Raw genomic sequence first — 25,784 nt, 5'->3', positions numbered from 1 at the left:
CCACCTAGAGAGATAGCAAACCTAGTTAACTGTGCAAAATATATATATTTTTCAGATTGTTAATGGTAGATAATTTGAAAAACAAAAAAAGTATAAAACAGAGAATAAAAATCAAGTGTAGTCTGACTTTCTGTAGACCACCACTTGAAACATTTTCGGGTCTTTTAAATTAGGCCATTATTTTTATCAGAGAGACATCCTTACAGATACAGCTAGAGTCCCCCCCGCTACCCCCCAACCTCCCTGCCTATCTTAGTTAGGCAGGTATCTCGACAGACATTTTCTATTGCATTTACATGTTATATTTGTTCTTTGCTCTGTTTTTCCCCCAGATTTTTTTTTTTTTTTTGCGGTACGCGGGCCTCTCACTGTTGTGGCCTCTCCCGCTGCGGAGCACAGGCTCTGGACGCGCAGGCTCAGCGGCCATGGCTCACGGGCCCAGCCGCTCCGCGGCATGTGGGATCCTCCCGGACCGGGGCACGAACCCATGTCCCCTGCGTCGGCAGGTGGACTCTCAATCACTGTGCCACCAGGGAAGCCCCTCCCCCAGATTTTTAAATTTATTATTTTACACATAACGTAAAATTTGCCACCTTAAACACTTATTTGCGCCTTTTTTACATAAATGGACTCATACTGTTCTGCAGCAGGCTTTATTCACCCAGCAATATGCTTTGAAATACTTTTCACGTGAGGACAAAGAACAGATCTACCTAAAACTTGACATTTATATAGTATTCTGGGTCATGGTTATGTTATTTAGTTAAGAATGTTTTCAGTTTTCTTTGTAAGATAATGCTGCGCACTTGGTGTCTCCCTCTGGACACGCGCAAGTGGTTTTCTGAAGTAGATACAAAGAACTGTGGTCAGAGGGCCAGCCCATTTTTTTAGCTCATACTACCAAAGTGTGCTTATGAATGATCGTACCACCTTCCCCTTCCACCACCACATTTTAAGGGCTCTCTCCACCTCCCAACATGTGATGACATCAGACTTTAAAAGTTTTGCCTGTCTGGTGGAATTATTGAGTCAAGAAATAGGAAGCTAATGGCATCTTTATTCACCCCATGTTCAAAGATAGAAACTTCCTCCCTGACTCCTATATTCCTTCAGAAATAGTCAGTCCTCATTTCTTTGATCCGGTTGCGAACATCGAATTCTAACCATCCATATCCTTAAGTAAACTCTTACCTTCAGGTTTTTGTTTCAGAAAATGTGGTCATTGTAGCACTTAAGTAGTGTCTGCACTGGGCCAGGAGTGATGTAATGAGACCTGTCCTGGAGTCAAAGTATGGGAGGCAAGGAGCCCCACCAAGCACCTCACCTGCCTTCCTGGCCACTCCCTCAGGATTCATCTCCCCTGGAACTGAAAGCACTCCCAGTAACATCCACTGGACATTTCAAAGTACCCTGGACTGAACTTCAACCTTTCGTCTTCCTTGTCCAGGAAGATTCTCTCCCAACACCAACATTTTGTGGGGAAGGAAAGGATCCTGGGCTTCCCCTTCTGGGAAGGGCTCAGCTTTCCCGCTGAAGCCTAGCCTGGTCCAAATGGGCCACAAGAGCTCCAAGCTCTTCACAGTGGGTGGAGGAAGGGTCCTCTAGCCAGGCCAGGGGTGGGGAGGAAGAGGCCCACAGATCACACAGTGGGGAGGAGACACTGAGCAAGTCGGGCAAGGTATGTAACTGCTCCTGGGTGAGGTCCAGCCGGGAGCCCTTGGCCTCTGCTCAGGAGCTGCTGTGGCTTCCAGAGAACACACATGGCTTTGCCAGCGGGATGCAGACTCTGCTCTTCCCCAGTAGATCTGGGGTTGCCCAGTGAGCCAGCAACCACCCCAGTGTGTCCCTACTGGAGAAAACGAGAGAACTGGGAGGGGTGTTGTAGCTGAACCATCCCTGGCTCTGCAGAGCGGCTCACCAAAGCCCACTTACCTCCTTGTAGGTGGCAGATGTGCCACTGCTTCATCAGATGGAGTGCCGTGTGGCGAACCTGGCCCCCAGCTCAAGGAGAGCCTCTTCTTATCCACAACCAGGAGCCCCTGGCAGGGGCTTTCCAGTCCAAGGGAATGCTCTTTTAAATTTAGATCCTGCCTACTTCCAAAGAGTGTATTGTTAGGCCCTGTTCTAAGTGCTTTTGCTTATAATATGTTATTGAATCTTCGCGACAACGCTATAGTAAGTACTGTTATTATCCGTATTGTATGGGTGAGGAAATCGAGGCCCACCCAAGCAGTTTAAGTTAGAACTTGATGCAAAATGACCCCATTATGAATAGTCGGTTTAAATTTGGTTACTGAGGCACAACAAAAATGTTGGACTCAGTACTTGGTTCTGATCTCAAAGCACATGCACTGTGTCTCCGGCACGCTCGGGATGAAACTGGAGTAAGAATGTGTTCACTTGGTTTGTCTGTATTAGCAGAGTGGTTGTCCTTTCAATTATGCTTTTACGAAATATGGCTGAATATGGAATAACTTAGACGCGCTCTTTCTTTTAAAGAAGAATTCCCTCCGGGAGGCTATATATTCTGAGCGAGACCACCTGCATGTAGTTCAGAAGTGGTGGTTCTGTCCCAGATTCTCCGCGTTGTAACTTTTTATAAAATTGTTAGTTGCCTTACTTTTAAAAACAAGTAATATATGCATATGGTAAAAAGTTCAAAAGGTATAAAAGGAACATAAATGAAATCTCAGGCACCTTGCCCCCTGTTCCTGTCCGAGAAACTGGCATCCTCCTTAGAGAAGCATCCTCCCGGGAGGCAGGGCACAGTGTGGATTGGTGTCCTCCTCCTTGTTCTGTTTTAAACCCAGAATGCCTTTTGGAGATGTCTTTTGTTACTTTGTTTCTGTTTAGATTCTTGGTTCCTTCTCATGGATTTGTAGATCTTTGTACATTGAGAAAACTGACTTTCATTGTTTGTGTTACAAATGCTTCTCCTTTGTTATTTACCTTTTGACTGTATGAAGCCTTCCCTGCTCTGAGATCTTTGTTTTAAGTCTTTAATATTTCTTTCAGTGCATTTTTGGTTTCATTTTCTAATTTACCTCTCAGATCCAGGTCGTTTTCATTTTGGTGAAAGGAGTAGTAGGGATTTACCTTTATTTTTTCCATGTTGTTGTAATTGAATAATCACCAGACGCTTAGAGCTGCCTGGATCAGGGACAAAATTCCCACCTGTATTTGGGCCTGTTTCTGGGCTCTTCTCTTACTGAGCTCTGTCTATTCATGAACCAGTGCTACAGCCTTAACTTACTGTGGCTTGTACTATGTTTTGCTGTCTCGCAGGTTTTGTCCGCCTTCATTCCTGGTCTTTTTCAGAATTTTCCTGATTATTATTGCACAAATATTTCTGAATAGAATCAGCTCCCCTGTTTTCAAACCTAAATTCACTTATTGGTTAATTTAGGGAGAATCGACTTTAAAATTATAGTGAGCCTTTCTTTCCCCAAAGGATATGGCTTTGTCCGAGTCTTTTATATTCTTTAGTATTTAGAAATTCTTTTCATATAGATGTTGCACATTTATATGTGTATTCTTAAATTTTTTCTTGTTGTTACTCTAAATGGGAATCTTCCTTTCACATCGCTAAACTTGTTTGTATATAAGAAGGCAATTGGGTTTTTAAAAAAAATGTTTTGTATGTCCCCAGCTTACTGAATTCTCTCATTGCTCACAGCAGTTTTCCAGTTGATCTCTTAGTTCTTCCACATCACCATTTCTTTCTGTTATCATGGATAAATATAGCAAGGTGCTTCTGCCTTTGTTGTGGGCAGACTGTGTGTCTGAAGGAAGGGAGCCAACAGTGGTCTTTTGGATACATTGTGGAGCGCTGCCTTCCCTAAGAGGCCCCAGCCCTTTGCGGCCCCTGTGCCGCTCAGCATCTCCACGGAGGCCGTCCACGGGTCTTGGGCCACAACACGAGCACTAGCTTGCTCGGGGTCCCGTCATGCGCATCCACAGACTTCCCGTTCGAGACAGTGGCAGCTCTGCTGAACCTGAGCATTTGGAGGTTTCCTGGACTGTCTTTCTCACACACTCTGTCCAGTCCTTCACAGAGACTTTCAGAGCCCAGCCCTGTGTTGTCGCCTCTGGTGCCACTACCCAGGTCTGATCTTTGTCACCTCTAATCTGTTCTCAACATCAAACAGGCATGTCGACTTGCATGCAGCCCATTCTCCAGAATAAAAGCCAGAAAGTTCGGTCTTACCCGGCCTCTTCTACCGCCTGCGTCCCGCTCACTCCATAACAGCTGCACCGGCCTCCCCCCCGATCCCTGAGCCCCTCCTGGCCTGCATGGCACCTGGAACGCTCTCCCCAGGGGGCCGTGTGGCTTACGCCCTCCTCTCCTACCAAGCCTGCCCTTGCATGTCCCCTTCTCCGGGAGGCCCACCCTGACCTAATTACAGCAGTCTGTGCCCCCATTCACCGCATGCCCGGTACCCTGATCCTAGTCTACACTTTCTTTCTTTCTTCCAGAGCACTTAATGCCTCCCAGTGTATCTTCTATTTAAAACTTTCAAAAATTGTTTCTTGTCAGTTCCCCCCTGCTCACTGAATGTAAGCTAAGAGCAGAGACATTTATGTCCTTCGCCGATATATCCCAAACTCCTAGAAAAGTTCCTAGCGGGAAATAAATGTGTGGATAAATCCAAGAGAACACTGCCTTATATAAACTTGCTTCACATGTGTAAGTCTCTCTGGGTCCCTATAGCAACCTGATTAGGTGTGCAGGACAGGGGTGGCCAGCTTTGTTTTAAAGATTAACATACCTGTATTTTGTAGAGTTCATGTAATGAGTGTTCATAGTATCTCTCCAGCCTAACCCTAGTATAAACTCCTGGAGGACTGGGGCAGCATTTTAGAGCTGTTTCCTCTTGTATGGTGAACCTACATGGCACGAACCTGGGACCAAGACCTGTTGCTCATTACACTGATTCTCTCCTTGCAACACTCTTAGGTTGGGGTGTGGCAATGATTATTGCCCCAGGATCCTGCTGGAGGGGTAACAGCAGTAGGCAGGACACCTTTGCCTGACATGTGAGGGGTGTGTCCTTTCCCAGTGTGCTGCCTCTCCTGCCTTCAGGAAATTCTAGGTGCATAAAAGCAGGACTGCAGTGGGTCCCTCTGCCACGCTCCCTGCATGTGCCAGCACATTTCAGGGACTAAATGCCAGGCTTCACGGTGCTTGTCTATTACCTACGTTATAATAACTGACATCTACTTGTCCTCATGTGCTGTTTGATGGAAACTTTTCATGTATGTTTTCTTAGCCAGTCCCCACTGCTGCACAGTGAGTTTTAAACTTTTCAAAGCATGTGGTCACCTTGCAGAGGTGGGATGGCCCCTAGTTTTGGCTTCGATATTGTGGATGAATTGTGTTCCCTCCAAAACATATGTTGAAGTCCTAACCCCTAGTACTTGTGAATGTGATCTTTTTTGGAAATAGGTTCTTTGCAGACGTGATTACTTAATATAAGGTTGCACTTGCACTGGGTTAGGGTGGGCCCAAATCTAGTGACTAGTGCCCTTAAAAGAGGCAGAGAAGAGACACAGACATGGGACTTCCCTGGTGGTCCAGTGGTAAAGAATCTGCCTTCCAATTCAGGGGACGTGGGCTCGATCCCTGGTCGGGGAACTAAGATCCCACATCCCGCGGGGCAGCTAAGCCTGCGTGCCACAACTACTGAGCCCATGTGCCTCAACTAGAGAGCCCATGTGCCGCAAACTACAGAGCCCACATGCTCTGAAGCCCATGAGCCACAACTAGAGAGAAGCTCACACGCCGCAACAAAGAGCCTGCACGCCACAACAAAAAGATCCCGCATGCCGCAACGAAGATCCCGCGTGCCACAACGAAGACCCAAAGCAGCCAAAAAAATAAATAATATTTTCAAAAAGAGTGATATGTGGACACATACAGGGGAGAACCCATGTCAAGAGAGGCAGAAACTAATACAGCTGTCAAGAGCCACACATACATTGTCTTCATTTGGTAGGGATGCTATAACAAAGGACCACAAACTGGGAGGCTTAAAGAAAACAGAAATCTTTTTTTCACAGTTCTGGATGCCAGGTGTCTGAAACTAAGGTGTCAGCAGAGTTGGTTCCTTTTCGAGGCTCTGGGGGAGAGTCTATCCCAAGCCTCTCTCCTACCCTTTTGGTGGCTGCCAGCAATCCTCAGTGTTCCTTCGATTGTAGATGCATCATTCCAATCTCCACTTCCATCGTCACATGTTCTTCTCCCTGTGTATCCAAATTTTCCTCTTATAAGAATACCATTCATTGCATTAGGGGCTCACCCTACCCCTGTATGACATGATCTTAATTTAACTAATTAGATCTGCAAAGACCTTATTCCAAATAAGGTCCCATTCATAGTAGGGAGTTAGGACCTGAACATATGTTATGGGGAAACACAGTTCAACCCACCAAGAGGGTTTGAAAAAGTTTATTACTAATTTAGTGAGGCTTTCTGGGTAGAGCAGCTGGCCTCAGGTTTTGTTTTGTTTTTTGTTTTGTTTGGGGTGTTGTAATGGGGTGAGGGTTCCTAGCTAACACCAAAGAAAGGAGCCCTCAGGCTCTCTTGTCTGCTGGCCCAGATGTGGGGCAGGTCAGGAAGGGGAAGATCTTGAAAGCTATTAGCATCAAACAGCAAAAATTGGGTCAAACTATTATCCAAGGTTATTAATAATATACTGTCAACTACATTATGGTAAGCAACTGCCCCGTATTTAGTCTCCTTTTGTTAGATTTTCTGTGCCGGCTTGTTTTATTGGTGCCACCCAACGAAGGAGCCAGGTTTGTTGCTAGGGATTAGCCCTGCTCGCAAGGTTTGGACAGTTTATTCTTGGCCTTGAGGGGCACTGTCCAAGGAGTGCCCAACTCTGAGGTGGTGGCAGGCATCTCCCTTTCAGAGATGGGTCTCCTGAATCAGAGTCTCCAGGTATGAATAGGAAAGCTCCTCAGGTAATTCTGTTGTGCAATGGAAAAAGAGAATGAAGGACACCGAAAGTGTGCCTTGCCCTGTCTCCCAGGACTGACAGCCAGTGAGGCGGATGGCCTCGGGCTGTCAGGTTGTTGACTCTGCCTGCCAGACCTGAAGGGAGCCCTGTGCACACACCAGGCTGTCTGCTTCCTAACTTTGTGAGAAAGAACTGTTAGACACACTTGGCCCTCAGGGTGGCATTCCGATCGCTTCTTGCCCTGGAGAGAAGTCTGTGTGGGGAGGTGCCCCCAGAAGGGAAGCTGAGCCGTGATGCCACGGCACCGAGGCTACAGGCCTGGGCAGCATGGAGACCAGGAGCCCATGCCCGGGCCGGACCTCTGTGCTGGTGGCCCCCAGGCGGGGCCTGCGCTGGGTTCCACTTTTGGCTCTATGCCCTGGGGTCTTGCAAGGACCAACATGGGCCTCAGGAGAAGACCAAAATCTAAATAGCCCTTAATGAGGAAGTAAAACAGGATGCAGAGAATGTAGTCCTATATATCGATTAATGCAATGAGCTACAGCAACATGAATAGGTCAGAAGTAGGAGGCGGGGGCGGGGGAGGATTGGTTAACATATTGAGTAATTGTTCAAAAGAGCAAAGGCATTTTCTTGGTACTTTTCTGTATATTTGTCTTATTTTTGGAATCAGAAAAAGACATTCGCAGTTTTCAAAAACTGCTTTGTAAAAGGCCGCTCTGCTCACGTCTGGGCCCATTGGAAGCACGGCTTGTTCTCACTCCCCTGGTCCTGTCTGCCTGTGGAGGCAAGAGCAGGCTTGGCAAGACTTGGAGTTGGCAGATGGGCTGTTTTTTATGGTTTTTGTAATTACCAGCTGTAATTATGTTACCTAAAACCTATCTGAGCCTTACAAATAATGAGCCGAAAGGGAACCAGAAGATTCACGTTCGGGTTCTGGCCCTGTGCTTCCTAGCTTGGTGATGCTGGGCTGCTTAGGCTGCCATAACAAAGGACCACAGACTGGGTAACTTAACATTTGTTTCTTGCAGTTCTGGAGGTTGGGAGTCCCAGATCACAGTGCAGGCAGATTCAGTTTCTCCTGAGGTGTCTCTCCCTGGCTTGTAGATGGCCACTGTCTCACTGTGTCCTCACCTGGCCTTTTCCTGTGCACCTGCAGAGAGAGAGCAAGCTCTTGGGGGTCTCCTCCTCTCATAGGACACCCGTCGCATCAGATCAGGGCCTTACCTTTGTGACCTCATTCAACCTTAATTACTCCCTTAAAGGCCATATATGCAAAAGGGTTTCAACATAGGAATTTGAGGGGACACAATTCAGGCCATACAGGTATTGAAAGCAGAGTTGTAAATTAAAAAGCATTGCACAAAGGTGACGTTCTATTGCTGTTCTCTCTTGCAAGACTTGGCTCTGCTTCCAGTTTACAACACAGAGACTCAAATAGGTGTGAACTTTGTTGGCAAGAATCAAGAACAGATTTATATGTATATTTTCAGAAATTAGCACAAACTCAGGGTTGTCCCTGTGATAATTTCACTCTTGTTTTCTACTTTCTTGCATGGAAAATATAGGGTTGGAGTTAAGCTCCTCTCCTGGGAAATTCTGGCGAGTGTGTCCTGAGAGCCTGTGTGCAGTGGGAAGAGGCCGGGCAACGCCCTGCGTATAACTACCTGTCCTCTGCCCTTTTCTTACCTGGGTCTCAGCACAGGGCTCCATGCCACCACCAGGCCGGGCCTGCTTCTTCCCCACTGGGAAACTATTTTTAACCAGTCATGTTTTCTTTTTTTAAGGTTACCTTCTTTTCTTATTACAAAAGCAATATATGTTCTTTGCAGAAAAATGAAGAGAAGACAATGAAAAGTCCCATTTTTATCAGCATCAGGGTCAGATTAAGTCAGAGAGCTGCCTAGTCCTCTGCACTGATAAAGTGGCTAAAACAGCCGTGAACACAGTGACCACTGAGGTTACTGGAACTCCCTTCAGAGAGGGCTGAGGATGAGACCTTCGGGGAACATGCTGGAATAACAACCAAGCGTCCTGAAATCCTTCTTTCCTCTAGGAGGGTGGATTTGATTAACACAAAACAGTTCTTCTGCTGATGAATTAACTGGAACTGGATTGCTTGTCTCTGAGGGGGCCTGCCACAAACTAAAGTTTAAACCTGTACACTCTTGGAAGAACATTGGTTTGAAGGGGTGGCAGATTACCAAGTTTTCTTGGGGCACACACATATCTGATTCTGGCCCTGACCCAGACTAACAGCATTACTTTAATGGCTCATTTCGTTTTATTAAATCAATACATGCCTCTTCTATTTAAAAAATTCAAATAAGACAAAATAAATGGATATCATACTACCCAGAAATAACTAACCACTATTAATTTTAAAACATTTTATTTGGACATAAATTCTACTTAGAGAGAAATTACAAAATTAAAAAGGCCCCTTATACAGAATCTCCTATTCTTAACATTTTAGCTCATTTACCATTCTCATTTATCATTCTTTCTCTCTTGCTGTCTCTCTCCATGCGTATGCATGTGTATACACACACACACATAAATACACATGTATATAATTATTTTCTTAACCATTAGAGAGTAACTTGCATACATCATCACCCTTTATCCCTAAATCCTTCAGTGTCTTACTTCCTAAGAATAGAGATATTCTCTCACATAACCACAGTACAATTATCAACATCAGTAAATGTGACATTGACAGCACCTATATTTCAATTTAGTCAGTAGACCCCAAAATGTCTCCTTCTAGTTCAGGATCTAGTCTAGGGTTAGGTATTGCATTTTTTCTTGTCTCTTTAGCACCCTTAATCTGGAACATTTCCTCGATCTTTTTTTTTTTTTCTTTTGTGACATTCATACTTTGAGATAATAATATTGTTCTCCCCCTCTAGCATAACATTTCATTTTGGGTTTGTCCTTATGATGAGATCAGGGTTCTACATCCTCAGCCAGAATGCTGTATAGGTGATGATGTGTCCTTCCTCAGGGTACCACAGCTGGGGGCACACATAGCCATCTGTCCCCATGGTCACTGGCTTTGATTACCCAGCCAAGTATAACTGCTAGGTTTTATTTTTCTCCTAGCACCTAATAAGCAATCTGTGAGGAAACATTTTGAGCCTGGGCAAGTATCTTGCTCCTTGTCAACATTTTCCTGCAAGAATTGGCATTCATTGGTGTTGCTAGCTTGCACCATTCTTGATTAGGATGATTCTGAAAGTGATGCTGCGCCAGCTGCAGCACCCTTCACATTAGCATTCTCTGATGAACAAGAGCCCTCATCCCCCCCCCCCCCGTTTGTTTATCTGTTTGTTATCTGTACGGGCTCATTAATACCTGTTTTTCAATGGTGTTAAATTAATTACTGTATTTAATTATATTCATGCCCAAATTGACTCACACTTGGTAGTGGGAGCCCCTTCAAGCTGGCTCCTGTGTCCTGTGACATGCCCCGGCATTTTCTTTTTTTGAGCACGTCCTAATTTTCTGAAATAAGATGCTCAGGCTCATCTTGTTCTTTTGCTGCTCCAGCCCCGGAATCTGTAATTTCTCCAAGGAGACCTGGTGTCTGTTAGTGTGGAATGATATGAAAGGGTGCTTGGTATGCTCACTGGTACTATAGTGTCTTTGCTTCGTGGCCCTTTCAGTGGACAGAGCTAGGAAATGTATGCACGTTTACACAAATGGATACACATGTGTACAACGAGCATGCATATAGAAATCACGAGTACACACCAGTACCTCCAGTTCCAGTGTACCTCTGTGAATTCTTTTTCTAACTTCCTCCATTCCTTATTTTTACACCCTTTCTTCAACAGTGGAACCCTGACTTCTGATGAAATCAACACATTTACTCATTCCTATGATATATCTAAAATAGTTTATTCTTAAATGGACTATACTTATCAAGCCTACTTAAATTAATTCAGGGGGCTTCCCTGGTGGCGCAGTGGTTGAGAGTCCGCCTGCCGATGCAGGGGACACGGGTTCGTGCCCCGGTCCGGGAAGATCCCACATGCCGCGGAGCGGCTGGGCCCATGAGCCATGGCCGCTGAGCCTGCGCGTCCGGACGGGAGAGGCCACAACAGTGAGAGGCCCGCGTACCGCAAAAAAAAAAAAAAAAAAAAAATAGTGTGGGCAGGGAGGGATGATCCTGAATTAATTTTTTTTTTTTTTTTTGCGGTACGCGGGCCTCTCACTGTTGTGGCCTCTCCCGTTGCGGAGCACAGGCTCCGGACGCGCAGGCTCAGCGGCCATGGCTCACGGGCCCAGCCGCTCCGCGGCATGTGGGATCTTCCCGGACCGGGGCACGAACCCGTGTCCCCTGCATCGGCAGGCGGACTCTCAACCACTGCGCCACCAGGGAAGCCCAGAAATTACAATACCTTTTTTTTTTTTTTCCCTGCCCACACTATTAACTTTTGATGAACATCCTTCTAGATCTCCCTGTATACACCTATAGATGAATAGACATAGTTTTATTAAATAGTAATCACACTGTACATACTCTTCTATAACCTGACTTTCCCCCCACTAATGAACATATCATTAACATCGTTCCATAACGTATCATACAACTTTTTGTCCACAAAATGAGATCCATAGAATATTTTTTAATGATTGCAGAATAAGACCGTACCATAATTCCTATTATTGTACTTTGATTTAAAAGGCATCTAGGGGACTTCCCTGGTGGCGCAGTGGTTAAGAACCTGCCTGCCAATGCAGGGGACACGGGTTCGAGCCCTGGTCTGGGAAGATCTCACATGCCACTGAGCAGCTAAGCCCGTGCGCCACGACTTCTGAGCCTGAGCTCTAGAGCCTGCAAGCCACAGCTACTGAGCCCACGTGCCACAACTATTGAAGCCCGCGCGCCTAGAGTCCACGCTCCGCAACAAGAGAAGCCACCGCAACGAGAAGCCTGTGCACTGCAACAAAGAGTAGCCCCCACTCGCTGCAACTGGAGAAAGCCCATGCACAGCAATGAAGACCCAACACGACCAAAAAAAAAGAAAAAAAAAAGCGTCCAGTTTTTCACTATTATATATAAAGTTGTCGTCAACATATTTGTAACTAAATTTTAATTATTTCTTTAAGGTAGAAGTGGAATTACTGGTCAAAGGTTATGTATAGTTTTATGTTTTTCTGAATGGCTGTTTGCTCTGTCTCACAGTTTTTGAGAGTGCTGGTTTTTCTAGACCAGCGTGGGCACTTTTAAAAGCAGAGATGCCCAGTCCTGGCTTTGAGATTCTGGTTTCGAGGATCTGGAGTGTAACCAGGATTTGTAGTTTCTAAAGGCTCCTCAGGAGATTTTGATGTGCAGCCAATTTGATAGGTGAAAGTGGTATTTCATTAATTTAATTATAATTTTCTTCTGAAATTGTTTCAGACACTCAGATTTGGGAGAAGTGGCCCCAGAAATAAAAGCATCTGAGAGACGAACAGCTGTGGCCATTGCAGGTAAAGTTGGGCTTCTGTCCACTCGGAAGCAGATCTGTTTCTTCTGGCCCATTGGGATTCTGGATCCCAGCACCACCCTGGGCTGTGGATCATGGACCTCCAAAATAAATAAGCCTAAGGTTTTTATTTTCCCTTTTACAAGAAGACCCATTTAAGTGTCTTTTAAGCTTCCCTCATATATTCAAAATAGGATTCACTTTTAAAAAGGTATTTACCACACAGTTTTACCGGGAGCACATCACTCCAATTTCAGCACATTGCTGTTCCTGCCATTCTGAGCTGTGTTGAGGGCAGCTGTCTAGTTTCTAAACTGGGCACACCTGAGAGTGAGCAGTGTGTTTTGTTGGGACAAGAGGTATGAATTGGGACTGTCCCTAGGAGACTGGGACTTGTAGTCTTCCTGATCATGGTCCTTACAAGCTGGTTTTCCTTTCTTTGGGGATTTGGGGGGGTGGGGCTGTAGCTGCCCCTCATGACTTCATCTTTAAGGTGTGGTGGCCACACTCTAGACATCTTAATTTCTCTTAATAACTCATTTTGGATCTATCTTTCATTAGTTTGGTGCTTCTCACAATGAATGTGTTCTATTGGATATTAATAGCATTATGCAAAAATAACCCTACAAAAATATGCAAATACGTTTGGGTTAATCCAGTTTTATTTTATTCATTCAAACAAATATTTATTGACTATTTACCATGTGCTGGCCTTGTTGTAGGGATTGTGAATATAGGAAACAATAGTGAATACAATGGCCAAAAGTCCTGGTCTTCATGGAACTTAAATTCTAGAAGGTTGGCACTATGGGAGTTCATGGCCGGTTGGTCAAGGCTCATAGCAAAGTTGGGATCAAGCAGTAATTGCCCAAAGCCCTTCAGTGTCTCAAGATCTTGAGTTGTGCTACTCAATACACTAGCCACTAGGCACACACTTTAAAATTAAACAAGATTAAAAATTCACTTCCTCATTCACGCTAGCCATATTTCAAGTACTCAGTAGCCATACAGCCAGTGGCTGCATGTTTAACAGTGCAGAAGTAGAACATTTGCTCCATCACAAGACGTTCTATTAGAGGGCATTGCTATAGAACACCAGGCAAGAAAATTTGAGAGTGGGCTGAGGAAAAGAAACGACCTTACTGGCCTACTGTGAGCTAGGCTGCCCTATTACAACAGCCTCATAAGATAGTTATTATTGGTCCTTTGTTTCATTTGAGGAACCTGAGGCTCAGAGACCTTCTGGCCCTTCCCCCAAATTCTATCTTTGTGTGTCTCTCCAGTGAATAAGCCTTGTGTAATTGTTTTTAAAAAATTTCTTTCTGAGGTATGTGAATTCCTCTTCAGTACATATTTTATTTTTAAGACTTAAAGTAAGCTCTTCAACCTATAAGATTAAAAAAAAAGTTGTATTGAAGTATAATATACATATGGAAAAGTGCCCATATTGTAAGTGCATAGCTTGATAAAGTTTCACAAACATGAACTGACCTAAGTTAACCAGCATCCAGGAGAAGAAGCCAAACAAAACCATCACCTAAGAGGTTCACCTTCTAATCACTTCCTACCCTGCCTCTGCCAGGGGTAACCACTCTCCAGACTTCTAAAAGCATAGATGCAGGGTTAGTTCTGCCTGATTTGTGCTTTATATAATCATCCTATAGAATGTATTTGCCTTATCTCAAGTCTGAGGACTCTAATTACTTCATAACTCATTCTTTAAAAAAAAAATGTATTTTCAGTCATTAAAGAGAATTCTGGAAGATGGCACAGCAGGAAGCACCAGGAATCCCTCTCCCCACCTGGACAACAGTTGTGCTGGCAGAATCTGTCTGATGTAATTATTCTGGAACTCTAGAGTCTGTCAAAGGCTTGCAACTTCCAGGGGAAGAATTAGAGGGTAAACTGCAGTTAATTTTGGTCAGTTTCAGCTCTTAACACAGTAGCAGCTACCCATCTCCCACTCCCAGCCAAGTGGCAGGCAGCTGTGCACATGATCTTAGAGCAACCTGACACAGCTTGTGGGAATGAGGGTGGGCAAAAACCCCCTGCCCTCCAAATATCAAGTATCTATGCTCTAATTGCTGATGGCTGCTTCTGATCACAGAAGTGAAGACAAAGAGGGGGGCAGCAGTTGTCACACCTCCAGACATTGTTGCAAGCCCCTCCCCCTCCAGCTAAGTGACTTACTGGGGAATTAAAAGGCCAACACCTTCTCTGCATCATTTTTTGCTTATTCCTCTTTTGTAAGGCACACATTAAAGACTAGAACATTCAAAAACAACTGCATAGGGGCTTCCCTAGTGGTGCAGTGGTTAAGAATCCTCCTGCCAATGCAGGGGACACGGGTTCGATCCCTGCTCTGGAAAGATCCCACATGCCGCAGAGCAACTAAGCCCATGCGCCACAACTACTGAGCCTGCACTCTAGAGCCCGCGAGCCACAACTACTGAGCCTGCGTGCCACAGCTGCTGAAGCCCTAGAGCCTTCGCTCCACAACAAGAGAAGCCACTGCAATGAGAAGCCTGTTCACCACAATGAAGAGTAGCCCGTGCTCGCCACAACTAGAGAAAGCCCACGCACAGCAATGAAGACACAACACAGCCAAAAATAAAAATAAATAACTAAAAAAAAAAACAACCCCCCCCCCAAGAAACAACTGCATATATGGGGAAAATTAGAAAGTGATTGTGCAATTCCAGGAAAGTGCTCAGAAAAGACCAGAGAAGACCTTAAGTTTACACCTTAGGCTGATCCTCAGCACAGAGACAGCCAACAACAATCAAAACCAAAAAAACAGACACAAAATAACAATAGCAAACCCTGGGTAAGGCGGAAGAATCTGATTTCCAGAGTTACCACATTATTACATTCAGAGGTGTTCAACAAAAACATCATAAAGCATACAAATGAACAGGAAAGTATGGCCCATTCAAAGGAAAAAAATCTGTCCCTGAAAAGACTATGGCAGATATATTAGAAAAAGGCTTTAAAACAACAATCCTAAAGATGCTGAAAGAACTAAAGGAAGATATGGAGAAAGTCAGGAGAACGGTGAGTGAACAAAATGGGAATATCAATAAAGAGATAGAAAACCTAAAAATAAACCAAAACAAAATTCTGGAGCTGAAGAGTACAATAACTGAAATGAAGAATTCACTAGCAGGATTCAAAGGCAGACTTGGCAGGCAGAAGAATGAATCAGTGAACTTGAAGATAGGACAATGGAAATGATCAAGGCTGAGGAGCAGAAAGAGAAAAGATTGAAGAAAAGCACATAGAGCCTACTGGACATCATCAAAAGGACCAAGATACTCATGTGGGAGTCCCAGAAGGAGAAAAGAAAGAGGCAGAGAGAATATTTGAAGAAATAATGGCTGAAAACTTCCTGAATGTAAAGGAAGACATACATGTAATCATTCAAGAAGCTCAATGAACTCCAAGTAAGATGAATTCAAAGAGACCTACACCAAGACACATTATCATTACATTTTTAAAAGAAATAGAAAAAGAAGATATCTTGAAAGCAGCAAGTGAGAAGCAAATCATTACACACAAGTGATCCTCAAAGAGATTATCTGCAGATTTCTCATTAGAAACTTTGGAGGCCAGAAGATTGTAGGCAGATATATTCAAAGTGCTTTTAAAAAAAAACTGTCAACCAAGATTCATGTATCCAGCAAAACTGTCCTTCAAACATGAGGGAGAGGGACTTCCCTGGTAGCGCAGTGGTTAAGATTCTGCCTGCCAATGCCAAAAATAAATTAATTAATTAAAAAAGAAAAATGAGGGAGAAATCAAGACATTCCCAGATGAACAAAAGCTGAGGGAATTTGTGACCACTAGACTGGCCCTGGAAGAAGTGCTCAAGGGTGTGCTGCAAAGATGAACATTAGACCGTAACCCTAAGCTGTACGGAGAAATAAAGATATCAGTAAAGGCAAATACATGGGCAATTATAATAGCTAGTATTATTGTAACAATGGTTTGTAGCTGCATGTTTTGTTTTCTAAATGATTTAAGAGACCAATATATTTAAATTAAAAAATCAATGTAATAGCTAGCATCACTGTTGGTTTATAACTCCAAATATTGTTCTGTATGTAATTTAGGAGACTAATGCATTTAAAGAGTTATTAGTTTATGTTTGGGGGCACGCATTATATAAAGATGTAATTTTGTGATATCAAAAGCCAAAAGCAGTGGGGACAGAGTGTAAAGGAGCAGAGTGTTTGTATGTTGTTGAGGTTAAACTGCTACAAATTCAAATTAGAATGTTACAACATTACGACATTAAATGTAATCCCCATGGCAACCACAAAATAAATTGTTATAGAATATACACAGAAGGGAATCAAGAAGGAATTCAAACATTTCACTACTTAAAAGTCAACTAAACACAAAAGAAGAGAGGAATGCAGGGAATGAGGGACAAAAAGCTATAGGCCTATAGAAAATTTGTTTTTATAGCACAAACACAGAAATAAGTGCCTCCTTATCAGTAATTACTTTAAATGTAAGTGGGTTAAACTCTCCCATCAAAAGACAGAGATTGGCAGAATTGATAAAAACACATGGTCCAACTATATGCAGTGTATAAGAGACTCACTTTTGAGATCCAAAGACACAAACTTGTAAAAGTAAAAGGATGGAGAAGGATATTACATGCAAATAATTACCAAAACAGAATGGCAGTGGCTATACTAATTTCAGACAAAATAGGCTTTAAATCAAAAACAGTTACAAGAGACAGAGAAGGACATTACATGTTAACAAATATTTCAAAACAGCAAGAAGATATAATAATTATAAGCATTTATGCACCTAATGTCAGACCATCAAAATATATGAGACCAAAACTGACAGAATTGAAGGGGAAAATAGACAGTTCTACCATAATAGTTGTAGATTCCAATACCCCACTCAGAATAATGGATAGAACAACCAGACAGAAGATAGGCGAGGAAATAGAGGGCTTCAACAACACGATAAACCAACTAGATCTAATAGACTTATACAGAACACTCCACCCAACAACAACAGTATACATATTCTTCTTAAGTGCACATGGGACATTTTCCTGGATAGACCATATGTAGGACCACAGAGTAAATCTCAGTGGTTTTTTAAAAGACAGATATCACACAATGTATCTTCTCTGACCACAGTGGGATGAAATTAGAAATCAATAACATAAACTGGAAAATTCACAAAATTGCAGAGGCTAAACAACGTCCTTTTAAACAACCAGTGGATCAAAGACGAAATCACAAGGAAATCAGAAAATAGTTAAGAGAAGATAGATGAAAATGTAAACACACCATGTTAACACTTATGGGCTGCATCAAAAGTGGTACTGAGGGGGAAATTTATAATTATAAATGCTTACATTAAAAACAAGAAACATCTCATATAAACAGCCTAACTTTACAACCTTAAGTTGTACTGGGACAAGAAGAACAAACTAAATGCAAAGCTAGCACAAGGAAGGAAATAATAAAGATTAGAGTGGAGGTCAATGAAATAGAGAATAGAGAAAATCAGTGACCCAAAAGTTGGTTCTTTGAAAAGATCAACAAAATTGACAAACCTTTAGTTAGGTGGACTAAGAACAAAATAGGGAAGAGACTCAAATTGCTAAAATCAGAAATGAAAGTGGGGACATTTAGAAATAAAAAATAGAGTACTATGGGCTTCCCTGGTGGCGCAGTGGTTGAGAGTCCGCCTGCCGATGCAGGGGACACAGGTTCGTGCCCTGGTCCGGGAAGATCCCACATGCTGCGGAGCGGCTGGGCCCATGAGCCATGGCCACTGAGCCTGCACGTCCAGAGCCTGTGCTCTGCAACGGGAGAGGCCACAACTGTGAAAGGCCCGCGTACCAAAAAAAAAAAAAAAAAATAGAGTACTATGAACAATTGTATGCCCCCAAATTGGATAACCCTAGGTGAAAGACAGTTCCTAGAAACACAAAGTTTACAAAGAAACAGAAAATCTGAATAGACCTAACCTAACAAGACTAAATCACACAAAAATAAAAAATCTGAATAGACCTATAACGAGTAAGCAGATTGAATCAGTAACAATAATTAAAACAAAAAAAAAACACCTTGCAAGAAAGAAGAGCCCTGCTCCTGATGGCTTCACTGGTGAATTCTACCAAACATTTAAAGAAGAACTAATACCAACCCTTTTCAAACTTTTCCAAAAAATTGAAAAGGAGGGAACATTTTTTAACTCATTCCTAAGGCCAACGTAATCCTGACACCAAAGTCGAAATAAAGACACTACAAGAAAACTACAGACCAATATCCATTATGAACATTGATGCAAAAATCCTCAACAAAACATTAATATTCAAACAGAATTCAGCAATATATTAAAAGGATGATACACCATGACCAAGTGGGATTTATTCCTGAATTGCAAGGATGATTTAACAATATGAAAATAGACCTATGTACTATACCACATCAACGAAATGAAGGAGAAAAAAACCCACGTGATCATCTCAACTGATGCAGAAAAATCATTTGACAAAAGTTAATGTCCTTTCATCACACACACACAAAAAACACTCAACCAAGTAGGAAGAGACGGAAACTACTTTCACATAATAAAAGACTTATTTGAACCACCCACAATAAACATTAATGGTGAAAACAGAAAGCTTTTCCTTTAAGATCAGGAATAAGGGAATGATGCCCGCTTTTACCACTTCTGTTCTATCTAGTACTGGAAGTTCTAGCCAGAGCAGTTAGGCAAGAAGAAGGCATCCAAATTGGAAAGGAAGAAGTAAAATTATCTTTGCAGATGATATGACCTTACACATAGAAAATCCTGAAGATCCACGCGTAAAGTTATTAGAACTAATAAATGAATTCAGCAGAGTAGCAGGATACAAATCCAACACACAAAACTCAATTGCATTTTTATACTAAAATGAAGAACCTGAAAAGGAAATTACAAAGACAATTTCATTTACAATAGTGTCAAAAAGAATAAAATACTTAGGAATTAGCTTAAACAAGGAGGTGAAAGAGTTGTACAATAAAATTATAAAACGTTTTTCAAACAAATTAAAGAAGATATAAATATGTGGAAAGAGTTACCAAGTTCATGGACTGGAAGACTAAATATTGTTTGTTTGTTTTATTGAGGTATAGTTGATTTACAATATTATATAAATTTCAGGTGTACAACAGTGATTCACAATTTTTAAAAGTTATATACTCCATTTATAGGTATTATAAAATATTGGCTATATTCCCTGTGCTGTACAATATATCCTTGTAGCTTATTTATTTTATACATAGTAGTTTGTACCTCTTAATCCCCTACCCCTATCTTGCCTTTTCCCGCAGAAGACTTAACATTGTTAAAGTGTCAATATTACCCAAAGCAATGTACAGATTCAGTACAATTCCTTTCAAATACCCAAAGACAGTTTTTACAAAAATATAAAATTCATTCTAATCATATGGAATCTCAAGGGACAGTGAATAGCCAAAACAATCTTGAAGAAGAACAAACTAGAGGCTCACAATTTCTGATTTCAAAACCTGCTACAGAGCTACAGTAATCAAAACAATGTGATATTGGCATAAAGACAGATATACAGACCAATGGAACAGAATAGGAAGCTCACAAATAAACCTTTGCATATACAGTCAAATGATGTTTGACAAGGGTGCCAAGGCCATTCAATGGATAAAGGACAGTCTTTTCAACAAATAGTCCTGGAAAAATTGGGTATTCTCTTGCAAAAGATGAAGTTGGACTCTTACCTAAAACTGTATACAAAAATTAACTCATAATGGATGAATGTAATCCTAAATGTAAGACTGAAAACTCGGTCTTAGAAGAAAACATTGGACAAAAGCTTCATGAATTTGGATATGGCTACAATTTCTTGGACGTAACACCAAAGGCTCCTGCAACAAAAGAAAAAATATACAAATTGGACTTCATGGAAATTTTAAAAATTTGTGCATCAAAAAGACACTATCCACAGAGTATAAGCAACCCACAGAGTGGGAGAAAATACTTGCAATCATATATCTGATAAGGGATTAATATCAGAATATATGGAGAACTCCTAAAACTTAACAATAAAAAAAAACCTGATTCAAACATGGGCAAAGTCCTTGAATAGACATTTCTCCAAAGAAGATATACAAATAGACAATAAGCACTCTAAAAGATGTTCTACATCACTAATTATATTAGGGAAATGCAAATCAAAACTACAGTGAGATACCACCTCACACCCATTAGGATGGCTTCTATAAAAATAACAGAAAAGAACATGGGTTGGCAAAGATGTGGAGAAATTGGAACCCTTGTGCACTGTTGGTGGAAATGTAAAATGGTGAAACCACTGTGGAAAACAGTATGGAGGCTCCTCAAAAAATTAAAAATAGAGCTACCATATGATCCAGCAATTCCACATCTGGGTATATACCCAAAAAAATCAAAAGCAATGTCTCAAAGAGATATTTGTATACCCAGGTTCATAGCATCATTAATCACAATAACTAAAACATGGAAGCAACCTAAGTGTCCATCAGTGAATGAATGGATTACCAAAATGTGGTATATACATACAACGGAATATTATTCGGACTTTAAAAGGAAGGAAATTCTACGGTATGCTACAGCATGGATGAACCTTGAGAACGTTATGCTAAGTGAAATAAGCCAGTCACAAAAAGATAAATAATGTATGCGTCCACTTATGTGAGTTAAGTAGACAAAATCATAAAGTCAGAAAGTATAATATAATGGTGGTTGCCAGGGGCTGGGGAGAGGGGAGATTGAGGAGTTATTGTTTAATAGGTATAGAATTCCGTATGTACAAGATGAATAGAGTTATGGGGATGGATGGTGGTGATGGCCGTGCAACAATGTGAATATACTTAATGCCACTGATCTATACACTTAAAAATGTTTAAGATAGTAAATTTTATATTATGTGTATTTTAACACAATTTTTAAAAAGGAAAAATATTGGGGAAAAAAGCATTTTACAGCGAATAATCCTATGACATTTAGTACATTCACAAAGTTGTGAAATCACCACTTATCTATTCATTTCCAAAACATTTCCATCACTTGAAAGTAAAACTGTGTATCCATTAAGCAGTTTCTCCCATCCCTCCTTCCTCCCAGTCCCTATAGGAACCACTAACCTATGTTAAGCCTTTGTTTATCTATTCTGTATTTTCCTATAAATGGAGTCGTACAATATGGGCCCTTTTTTGTTTAGTTTCTTTCACCCAGCATAGTGTTTTAGGGTTCGTCCATGTTGTTCCTTTTTAAGGTTGAATAATATTCTATTGCATGGATAGACCACATTTTGTTTATCCATTCATCTGTTGACAGACATGTGGGTTGTTTCCACATTTTGGCTATTGTGAACAGTGATGCTATGGACATGCATGTACCTGTACTTGTTTGAGTCCCTGTTTTCACTTCTTCTGGGTATACACCTCTGATGGAATTACTCAGTCAAATGGTAAGTCTGTGTTTAACTTTTTGAGGAACAGCCAAACTGTTTCCCCAGCAGCTGCACAACTTACAGTCCCACCAGAAAGGTACAAGGGTTCCAGTTTTTCCCCATCCTGTCAATACTTGTTATTTTCCATCCCTTTTTTTAAAATTTTTTTTATTTTTATTTTTTTATAAATTTATTTATTTTTGGCTGTGTTGTGTCTTCGTTTCTGTGCGAGGGCTTTCTCTAGTTGTGGCGAGTGGGGGCCACTCTTCATCACGGTGCACGGGCCTCTCGCTATTTCGGCCTCTCTTGTTGCGGAGCACAGGCTCCAGATGCGCAGGCTCAGTAGTTGTGGCTCACGGGCCCAGTTGCTCCGCGGCATGTGGGAACCTCTCAGACCAGGGCTTGAACCCGTGTTCCCTGCATTGGCAGGCAGATTCTCAACCACTGTGCCACCAGGGAAGCCCCTCTATCCCTTTTTAAAAATCACCATCCTAGTAGGTGTGCAGTGGTATCTCACTGTGGTTTTGATTTGATTTCCCTAGTGAGTAATGAATTTGGGCATCATTTTATGTGCTTGTTGGCCATCTGTATATCTTTTGGGAGAAATGTCTATTCAAGTTCTTTGCCCATTTTTTTTTGTTTTGTTTTTTGGGTTTTTTTTAGCGGTACGCGGGCCTCTCACTGTTGTGGCCTCTCCCGTTGCGGAGCACAGGCTCCGGACGCGCAGGCTCAGCGGCCATGGCTCACGGGCCTAGCCGCTCCACGGCATGTGGGATCTTCCCGGACCGGGGCACGAACCCCTGTCCCCTGCATCAGCAGGCGGACTCTCAACCACTGCGCCACCAGGGGAGCCCTGCCCATTTTTTAATTGAGTTTTTTTTGTCTTTTTTGTTATGAAGTTGTAAGAGTTGTTTATGTATTCTAGATACTAGACCCAATCACATATGATTTGTACATATTTTCTCTACTCTGTAGGTTGTCTTTCACTTTCTTGATAATGTTCTTTGATGCACACAGGTTTTTACTTTGATGAAGTCCAGTTTATGTGTTTTTTCTTTTGTGGCCTGTGCTTTTGGTGTCATACCTAAGAATCCGTTGCCAAATTCAAGGTTATGAAGATTTACCCTCATGTCTTCCTCTAAGCGTTTTATGGTTTTAGCTCATATTTAGGTCACTGATACATTTTGAGTTAATTTTTATATATGGTGTGAGGTAGGAGTTCAACTTCATTCTTTTGCATGTCGGTGTCCATAGCTCATTCTTAACACTAACAGCCCCAAGGTGTCAAATAGTGTCTTAAATGTCCATTTACTGCCCAATAACAAACATTCCAAAATGTGAAAAACCCTACAATGTGAGTACTGGCTACTTTAATAATTGAAAAAAACAGTCATTCAATTTGATGGCTGAGATGGTTTTAATTGCCCCACTTAGAGTTCATTTTCAGTGGTAGGTCCTGTCCACATTCTGCCCCTTGTGTTCCATTTGAGCCCAACATCCCCACTGGGTTGGAACCCAAGCCTGTCCCACCCTGACCAGTTCTTGTCCAACAGAAAATATAGTGGAGACCTTGGCCCACAGTACCAAACCCTTGCTGGCCTCCTGTATTTGCTGCTGGCTTGTGTCCTTGGCTGAAGCCCTGTGCCTCCTCTTCTGTAGTCTGCTGGTGACCAGTGGTTATCATGGCTTCCAGTGCTCTCTACTCAGAAGCTCTCCCACCCCTCATCAGCGATTTCCTTAGTCTGACAGCGTGACCTTCGGCCACTTTGTGCATCCTTGACTTTATCCACCTATTATCTCTCTGTTCCAAATCAGAGCTATCTCCTGTTACTAGCAAAGCAAGGCCCTGTCTTCTTTGAGTCTGAAGTTTATTCCTTGCTTCCAGCTCAAAACTACTCTCTTGGAGCCACCTTGATCCCATCTCAGGCTTCTCTAGGTGTCCCGTTCTCGTCTTTAACCATTGTACCTTCTCAGATGGCATTTTAGGCTCCTTGGAAAAATTCTTGTGATGTCTTTTGTCCACTGTGAATAAAATAATCTTTTGACTGCTCAACACTGCGGTTCAATCTGTATGAATCATCTGTGTCTTCTCTAGTATGTTCATGCTCATACTCTCCAAAGCCCCCTTCCTCTTCTCTTGTTTTTCTCTTTCCAGCTCTTCATGTGTATCTCCCAGAGATGTCATCAAAGAAGACTGAATTGTTTATCTATCTGATTATATGGAAATCATGAGAGAATAAATCTGAAACTGTCAGAATTTTTTCCTGATTCATAAGCTTTTAAAAATACAATTTTAATTTTGAAATAGGTGATACTTTTACTTGGATCAAAAGTTGAAACAATAAAAATATGTACAGAGAAGCCTTGCTCCCATCATTCCCCTTTTGCTGGCAAATCTAGACTTTTACGGTCTTTTTTCCCAACGTAAATATCTGAAGAGCACTAAATTAAATAATTCAGTAATTAAAAGTACTTAGTGTTGCTGAATACATTATGCTGTTAGAGACTTTGAACAAGTACGTCTACTTGTGAGTTATAGCTATTCCCCACTCTATGCCCTCCCCCAATATATGTGCATCATTTTAAGTGATAACAGGAACTCCTTATGCTAGAATAAAAATAAAGTTTGTAGGAGGTAATCTTGACATTAAACCAAAGAACTTATATCAACTTATATTTTAAATAGTTTCTAAAATCAAAGATTAATCTATATATGTTTCATGAAGTTATTTATATTTTCACAAAATTTAGTAAATTTTACAAGGAGTATACCCTAGAGCAAATCATTATTTTGTGTGTAGCTATTACAACTTTGTGTCATATTTGGGGTTGTCAACAAATGAAATTTACGTAGGAAAAACCGAAGCTAATAATAGTACTCAAAATAAACATTAGCTACCATATCTTCACTTGAACTTTTTGGTAGAAGGGTCCTAACTTGCTGATGAAACTAACTGTGTGCCTATGTCTTTTTCTTCCAGATTTGGAATGGAGAGAAATGGAAGGAGATGATGGTGAGTTTCATTATGGAGGGAGAAACTACAGGATCTGGCACCAGATTGGACTGGGGAAAGAGGGCAAAGTGAACAGTAACTGGGATTTTAGATTTTGAACAATTGGGAGAAGTTGCTACCTTAGTAAGGAAGAGAGAGGGTTCTGAGTTTAGCTTAAATTAATTTGTGTCAATTCAAGCCACCTGATTTGATTGACACTTCATTTTCCTTTGCTTTTTTTAGATGGTCCCAATGAGGCTCAGGACAGTGACTTTCCAACAGGTATGTTTCTTCTCTCTGTTCTCGTTGCCTGTCCTATTGAAGGAAGACATCACCTGGGCCGGTAGTTCCAACCCCTGTGACTGCATCAAAATCACTGCTAGTCCATTAACCCTTTATGTGCCATAAATAATATTGCCAGAGAGACAACTCCCCGGGGACCTGTTACCATACAGCGTTAACACAGAGAGTTTGTATCTTTGGAAGTAAAGCCCAGAAATCTTATTTTTAACAAGTTCCCAAAGTGATTCGAAAGCACATCCAAGTTTGGGAATCTTTCGTCTGATCCAGTGGCTTCAATAATAGATCCGCCAAGGGTCCCGGACTGGGCATGAGTGCATATATTAATAGGTTTGTTTGCTCTGGCTTTTCCCTGTTGCGCTTAGCTACCATGCTACGTAAGAACAGTTGTTCTCTGTCTGGATAAGAAAAACAGTGTCCCTGGTTTCATGCAGGCAACACTCAGAAACCCGAGTTACTTATATGATGGATTTCTACTACAGTCTCCCTCCCCATAGAGTTCTTTAGTTTCTGCAACAGGTTTGCCAGCTCCTGTACTCTCTGGGGTGGTGGCACA

The 25,784-nt window shown here is 41.9% G+C and overlaps 1 protein-coding gene across 2 annotated transcripts in view; it reads left to right on the top strand.

Moving 5' to 3' along the window:
* LOC309827660 (up-regulator of cell proliferation) overlaps positions 1-25,784 on the top strand; it is a 92,433-nt gene that overhangs the window by 62,219 nt on the left and 4,430 nt on the right. For both annotated transcript variants that reach the window (XM_082662432.1, XM_082662431.1), the window contains 3 exons: positions 12,373-12,443; positions 24,917-24,949; positions 25,172-25,210. In XM_082662432.1, coding sequence (XP_082518558.1) covers positions 24,934-24,949; positions 25,172-25,210 — 55 coding nt within the window. In that variant the 5' untranslated portion in view covers positions 12,373-12,443; positions 24,917-24,933. The remainder of the gene's footprint in view (positions 1-12,372; positions 12,444-24,916; positions 24,950-25,171; positions 25,211-25,784) is intronic.

Source organism: Grampus griseus (genome assembly GCF_964374135.1).
Source record: "Grampus griseus genome assembly, chromosome: 9".
Classification (NCBI taxonomy): Eukaryota; Metazoa; Chordata; class Mammalia; order Artiodactyla; family Delphinidae; genus Grampus; species Grampus griseus.
This window is presented reverse-complemented; position numbering and strand designations above follow the sequence as displayed.